Genomic DNA, 7,748 nt, shown 5'->3' with positions numbered 1-7,748 from the left:
CAAACTTAGAGAACTATTGATGGAACGACTAGGCTAGAGTGTTCTGGTTAATCAAAAGTTTATTAGATTAAAAAAATATAAATTAATATAATTTTAAAAAATAAGTTAAAATAAAATTTATTATTTTAATATATTTGTTCGCAAAAAATATTTTAATAAATTAAAAAAATTCATTTTTTAAAAAAACAAATTCGGGGTTTTGAAAAATTAGAAGGCACAAGTACAATTGAATTAACTCAAAAGTTATTATTTTCAATTTTTAAAGAGAAAGCGACAGAAATAAACACAAAAAAGTTTAGCGTTTCCACTTCAAAATCCTCAGGAGGTGCTTTCTTCTTCCCCGTAAGCACCCCTGAGATTCACTTTCAAAACCCTATTCATATTTTCAACTATCAAATTACAACAATCCAATTTCCCTTTCAATTTCCGTTCCATTTTCACCGTCGATTTTCAATGGCTTCCGACGGTTTCACCGACAAGAACGCCGTGTTCAGAAAACTCAAAACCAAATCCGAAAACAAGGTTCGAAGTTCTTTCTTATATATTTTTTGAATTTTCACGCTCCTGTGATTTCAGTTATTCGATTTTGAACTTTGATTCTCGAGATCCGTTTCAGATCTGCGATATCTGTGTGTGCGTTCTTTTGATTTTTGAAGTTTGATGGTTTTTTGTTTTGTTTCAGTCGTGTTTCGATTGTAATGCGAAGAATCCAACCTGGGCGTCAGTACCGTATGGGATCTTTCTCTGCATTGATTGCTCGGCAGTTCATCGGAGTCTTGGCGTTCACATCAGCTTCGTGAGGTGAGTTGTTGATTGATTTTGTTAAATGATGAATTTGGTTGCTGATTTTTGAAGCTTCAGTGTTTGTGTCAGTTTGCAATTTGATTGTGTAGCTGTTTGGTTAGTAGTGTTAGTGCTGTGTTGTGCAAGGGTGAGGCTTGAATTTGCATGTGGATGGATTTAGAGTAGTGCATTATTTTTTCCGTTCTGCGCGCGTGTTACAGTTGTAATTAGCTAGTAATTTGTTAGTAGCTAACTAGTCACTCACTCTTATAAGTGTTATTACTAGTTTTTTTCAAATCAAATGGTTATTGCTTGCATGGTCTATGAAACCATATTGGGGATTTTGCCTCTTATTATGTGTAGTCAATCCCGGATAGCGGCGTGGAGCGGCTGACCCCAAAAATTGAATAGCGGGATGGCCACTATTTAATCATTTTTTGGACAAATTACATGAATAATAATTATAAACATACAACATATGAAGTGCAGAGGGAAGAACAAAGTGCATAGAGAGGTGAGAGAGGAACTTGTGATTTTTCTTTGGAACAGATGAAGTGCAGAAACATCGGTGAAGGAAGGTTAGGGTTGAGTCTCAACTCAAATTTGATTGAAAAACCCAAAAATTACCTGTAAAACGTTTTAAATTTAAGGGGTAATTTCGGTTTTTCAAAGGGGAAAAGGATAGCGATACAGAACCTGCTCCAGGCCGCAAACCGCTCTGCCTGCTGCCTGCTACCCTATAGCGGTAACTAAAGTGTTCTGCACCGCTAAGGCTCTTCCCATAACAACTGGCCTCAGCTCCGCTATAGTGGGATAGCGCCGCTATTGACTACACTGCTTTAGCAGCAGTCTAGAATAAATAAATGCTGGTTGATATTTATATCCCAAGTTAATTTTGAAGCACATGCAGTGACAGAGCTTGGTTATGGCATGGTTTTACTTTTTGCAGCAGGTTTGGAATGCAAGCACCATTGTTTTTCTCGTAGCTGTTATTTGTTTCCCTTGAGCTACTTTACTGAGTTGCAAGGCGTGTTTAGATTGGAAAATTACTGATGCTAGTTATTTCCTTTTGTTTCTTGAGTTGCAATTTATGATAGCTACTTTTAATTGAGAAACTGATTAGCTAGTTTAAACTTTAAAATAGAGGATGCAAACTTGGAACCACCTAATTTTTTTTTTTGATTATTTAACTGGAGAGTTTTTTTCACGAGAAAACTCAGTTATTGCCACCACAATCCAACATTTTAGTTTGGTTTTTCAGGGTATATCTTAGGAAAAAGTTGAGCAGGAGATTTATTCCATTATACCGAGTAAGATTTGAAAGGGTTGTTACACTTAATTTCTGAATCAAAAGTGATTCATCTAGCCTCAGTTTACTTGACTAAAAATTTAATATCTCACCCTGTTTCTGTGTTTTTGTTTTATAATTAGTTTTTTTTTTTTTGAATAACTTTGTTATATATTTAGTCGTTCCGTGAATTGCATTACAATCAATGGAGAAGAAGTAGTACATTACTCCACATATTTGTTTTATATTTAGTTATTATTCTAAGTTATTACATGAACTACATTACAATCAACAGGGAGGAAGTATTACTGTACTTTGTTTTATATTTAGTTATTCTACAAATTTTATTACAAACAATGGGGAGGAAGTAGTGCTATACTGTAGTAGAAAGAAGTGAGAAGGCAGAAACAATTTATACTTAATATATATTTTTATATGTAGATCTACAAACTTAGACTCATGGACTCCTGAGCAACTTAAAATGATGAGCTTTGGTGGAAACGGTAGAGCAAGTGTTTTCTTTAGACAGCATGGTTGGAATGGCGATGGTAAAGTAGAGGCGAAGTATACATCCAGAGCTGCAGAGTTGTATAAGCAATTGCTTTCAAAAGAAGTTGCTAAAAGTATGGCTGAGGAGGCTGCCTTGTCTCCATCCCCTGCAACTGCTTCTCAGTCTGCCGAAGGGGATAATGGACTTCCTGATGTTAGGACAACCGAAGTCCCAATTGAAAAGACTTTGGAGAAACCAGAAAAGACTGAGAGCACTTCTTCACCTAGAGCTTCATATACTGCAGTTTCAAATAATTTGAAGAAGCCTCTTGGAGCAAAAAAAACTACTAAGAGTGGGGGGCTTGGAGCCCGTAAGCTCACTAGAAAGGTATTCAATAATGCAAATAGTTATTTTTGATTGCTGATCGTTTACAGAAATTGCATGTTGGTTTACCATCATTTTGTTCTCTATTTTAATTTGGTGACTTGAGTTTTTAACTAATTATTATTATCATAATGCAGCCAAGTGAGTCTCTATATGAGCAGAAGCCCGAAGAAGCACCTGTGCCAGTTTCATCATCGACAAAGAACAACTTGCCTTCTGGGCCACCTCCAACATCTCGGTTTGAGTATACAGAAGATGTCCAAACATCTGAGTTAAATTCTGGAGGTCATGTGTCTGCACCAAAGTCATCTAACTTCTTTTCAGACTTTGGAATGGGTAGTGGCTTACCAAAGAAATCTGGGCCTAGCTCCTCAAAAGTGCAAGTAAGCCCTATGCCTGTAACTATTGCCCCTGCATAAATACTTCATGTAGTAAGCTTACAGTGTTTATATACGATTCAGTTCAAATTTTGATATATTTATCCAGTTTAATGTTTTAAACCCCAGTGAATGCAATTTTGGGAGAAACTGCTAGCATGTTAATGAAAAAGATTAAATGCTTCCTTACATGTGTAGGATTACATATTTTCAAAACTTTTTCTCTACCAAAATTTTATTGCAACACAAAATATCCTATATATATTTTACTAGGGATTTCAGTGTAATTTGGAAAACTACGAGTTTGCTAGTGCAGTGGTTGTGTAATACTATTGTATCATTATTATAGTCTGAGATGATTTTGCAGTAGGACCTTCAATATTCTTTAAAGCTACAATAGATGTTGCCACTCATCCAAGTGTTTTTCTCAACAAATTGATTCAACTGCTCAATAATTTTTTGACCCCGCAGTCATGCCCCTTATATTCTTTTGTATGTGTTTGTATAAACCTTTAATATTCTTTAAAGCTACAATAGAAGATGCCACTCATCCGAGTGTTTTTCTCAACAAATTAATTAATTCAACTGCACAATAATTTTTTGACCCCACAGTCATGCCCCTTATATTCTTTTGTTTGTGATTGTATAAGATTCAGGAAACTGATGAAGCAAGAAAGAAGTTCTCAAATGCCAAGTCTATTTCTTCATCCCAATATTTTGGTGACCAGAGCAAGGCTGATGTGGATGCTCAAGCTACTTTATCAAAGTTTTCAGTATGTGTCTTTTCCTTTAGTAACTCAATGGAACAAAGCATTAGTATGAATGCATATGTAGATTGTAGATGTTCAATACCCTGCATTGACGCTGTGTTGAATGGATTCTTTCATATCACATACTATTGTCATTGGCAGGACTTATACTATCTCCTAAATTTCCACATTCAACCCTGAAAATTTTGGTTGCAAACACTCCAGTCCTAAAAATGCAAAAGTGCCATCTTAGTCCCTAAGGAACTGATAATATAATCAAACTAGTCTTTAGGCACCAGACTTTACAAGGAGTAATATGATTTACATTTGTGATTCATGCATATTAGTATTTAAATTGGGCTTTTTGCATTATCAAGGACTACTATTTATACAACCAAAATTTTGCTTGGACTAATTAGGCCGCATGCTGTATACTAACTTATATGAAAAGTTTAAGGGCTAGTGATTTGTGTTTTTTCGAAGTGAATATATTTCATATTGAAGATTAAATATGAAATGTTTTGTACTCCCAAACCAGTGTTTAAAAAAAGATAAGTAATTCAGGACTTGTTTTATAGGTCAGTTTTTTTCCTTCTGTCTGACTGTAGGGATCACAGTTTTACTAGTAAATACCATTGTGGGAATAATAAATCAATGATTGTGGCAAACCATTTTTATCATACATAATTGAAGGCCTGAAACTGTTTCTAAACACAACATCAGTGACATTTTTCTCATTAATCTTAATTGTATAACATAAGTATACATATTTATTAGTAGAAACTCATTTGCTGTTGCTTTTTAGTATAGTTTCATAAATTAGCAAACCTAATACCCTTTTTCATCAAAATGGGTTGTAGTGTATTAATAAATGGAATTTAACCCAATGCAGAGTTTGAACTTGCTTTTCCTTGATAAAATATTTATCTTTTTGTTGATATTATTCGTTATATAGGCTAGTGTTGGGTGAGTGGGATGAGTGAGAGAAAGGAAAAGTTCCAAATTTCATCGAGTGATTTGGCATTTATTTGGCGTACAGCAAATGAAGTGATGGAATTTCAGTTATACATAGATATATATTGAGGGATTAGGAAGGAATTTCAGTTATAGATGTGTTGAGGGATTGGGAAGAGCTCTGTTATGTTAACGTCTCTTTGTTATGGATAGTTCCTTATGTTGAGGGAACGGGAAGAGCTCAGTTCCGCAAATTTTCTCTTTCTTTCTTGGATTTTTTTTTTTTTGTCTCTGTCATGGAAATTTCCTTATTCTCCCATATATCTGCAACCAAAAACATGAAGAAGAGGAGGGACCAGGCTGTTAAAAATTGGTACTTAGTAGCAGCATTAATCCTTTTGTTATTTCCAGGGTTCATCTGCTATATCCAGTGCCGATCTTTTTGGTGACTCAAGCGATAACAATGTCGATCTTGCTGCTAGTGATCTTATCAATCGAATATCTTTCCAGGTATTCCTTATATTATACTGGACTCAAACTTAATTGTTCATAATCATTATTCAAACAACAAAATTATTATATGATTCCCGTGTTGATGTTTAGTTGCATGGTGATCCTTTCACTCCCTTATTTTACAGGCACAACAGGATATTTCTTCCCTTAAGAACATTGCTGGAGAAACTGGGAAAAAGCTCACCTCCTTGGCATCCTCCTTGATGACAGATCTTCAGGACCGAATCCTCTAAAATTGTATGTTGTGTATTTTAAGAGAACCTGGTGTTTACTGATACCAGCCGTTTGTGTTTCAAATGTAAAAGAAGAGCTCAATAGATAGACAATTTTTTATGAACAAAAATAAGATACTTTTATATTCAGGTTTGTCATTTTGGCTGGTGCTTTGATTTTGTATCACAGAAGTCATGTTTTAAGGTTCCTAGTATCTTATAGATGGTTTACAATTTACTTTTTTCTATTGGTCAATGCTAGTTTGTCGCAAGTTCAAGAATGTTACTACTATCTTGTATCAATTTGGTAAATACTTTTCTACTATTACATATTTTTTAACCAGTTTGACTTGCTTTTGTTTTTCTTGATTCTGAAATAAGCCTTAACCCCCTCAGCTGAATCGGTTACATGCATCAAATTTTGCCATAATCATGCTTTGTTGATCTCGAGCAGTGTTTTAAAAACTGGACCGGACATCAAACCGGTGAAGGTACTGGGTCACTGGTTGATTGGTCGAACCACTGGGTCATTGGTCGAACCGCATGACTAAACCAGGTTAAACTGGATAACTTGGTTGAATAGACCAGTTGTTATAATAAAATTATATAGGTATAAAACCTGTCAAACCGGATGATTCAGTCTCTACAAAATATAACTAGCACTTAAATTTTTTAAAAATATCATATCACAAGTTCATAATTTAAATTCAAATTTTAAACATAGGTATCATATTTAATAAAATAGTACAAAATCGGGTTAAACTGGATAATTGCAATATAATATAATTGAATAATTTATAACCGAATAATTTCATTATCTACTAAATTTAATTTCAAAAAAGAAAAAATTGTTTCAATGTTGGGATCTCCTTCTTCAATAGCAAAATCATCGACAACAAAACCAATCGTATATGTAATTTTTTTTAATTTTTAATTTTTAAATTTTAATTTAAATTTAAATTTATTTATTTTATTTTTTATTTTAATTTTTTATTAAAATAATTAAAATGAGGTCGTTTTAATTTAAAAAAAATAAAAAAATGCATTTAAACCGCCGGTTTTTTCGGTTTTGACCGGTTTGCACCGGTTCAATGACATTTCCGATCCAACTATTGAACCGGACCGGTTATCTGACCAGTTTCCAGTTCAACAGGTCCGACCGGCCGATCTGGTGCTACTTTAAAATTAAGCTAATTTAAAAATTAAAGTTAGAAATATGAATTCAAGAAATAATGGTAATAGATTCTCTCTTTGGTTTTATGTGGAGGGATGTAAATGAATATTTAAGGGATGGATACTGTGATATTTGTGTTCGCCACATTGGATATATATAATATTCATATTTGTTCTATATCCGTGCGAATATTATTTAAGTAGATAATCTGTGAGTTATATTTGTGTTCGCCGCCACATTGGATATATATAATATTCATATCTGTTCTATATCCGTGCGAATATTATTTAAGTAGATAATCTGTGAGTTTTAAAGTATTCGTAGATGTTTACGAGTATCTATGGATAACATTTGTTTTTTAAAATATAAAAAAAAACTTTTAACTTTTTTTAAAAACACAAAAAATTATTATTATATAGTGTCCATACAATTCACTCTCTCTTTAACAATAAAGCTTTATCATATTAATTTTATTCTTTTTCACCAAAACATAATAATATTCAAACATAACATCTCTTTAACAATAAAACTTTATCATATTAATTTTATTCTTTTTCACTAAAACATAATAATATTCAAACATAACATTGGTTGGTGAGAGGAAGGGTGATACTGAAGTATTGACCAAATGGCCAAATATGATTTGTTCGAAACTTGAAAGGTTTTATTGAAAATAAATTTTAAAAAAAGAAATATAACTTTTTTAGAAGAGTAAAAGATAAGATATAATAAACTAATAATATTGAAATAATTTTTTTAATCTATCAGTGGATACGGATATCCGCATACACGAATATTATTATATTTGCATATGTATTCATTAA

General features: G+C 33.0%; 1 protein-coding gene across 1 annotated transcript; it reads left to right on the top strand.

The window, feature by feature from the left end:
• Positions 1 to 262: 262 nt before the first annotated feature.
• LOC131640678 (probable ADP-ribosylation factor GTPase-activating protein AGD8) lies at positions 263 to 5,958 on the top strand. The gene is made up of 7 exons (XM_058911062.1): positions 263 to 522; positions 683 to 801; positions 2,513 to 2,948; positions 3,083 to 3,328; positions 3,973 to 4,095; positions 5,437 to 5,535; positions 5,664 to 5,958. The coding sequence occupies exons 1-7, from the start codon at positions 454 to 456 to the stop codon at positions 5,769 to 5,771; spliced, it is 1,200 nt and encodes a 399-aa protein (XP_058767045.1). The 5' UTR covers positions 263 to 453; the 3' UTR covers positions 5,772 to 5,958.
• Positions 5,959 to 7,748: the final 1,790 nt, after the last annotated feature.

The sequence above is a fragment of the Vicia villosa genome, unplaced genomic scaffold (assembly GCF_029867415.1).
Source record: "Vicia villosa cultivar HV-30 ecotype Madison, WI unplaced genomic scaffold, Vvil1.0 ctg.003270F_1_1, whole genome shotgun sequence".
In the NCBI taxonomy this organism is placed as follows: Eukaryota; Viridiplantae; Streptophyta; class Magnoliopsida; order Fabales; family Fabaceae; genus Vicia; species Vicia villosa.
This window is presented reverse-complemented; position numbering and strand designations above follow the sequence as displayed.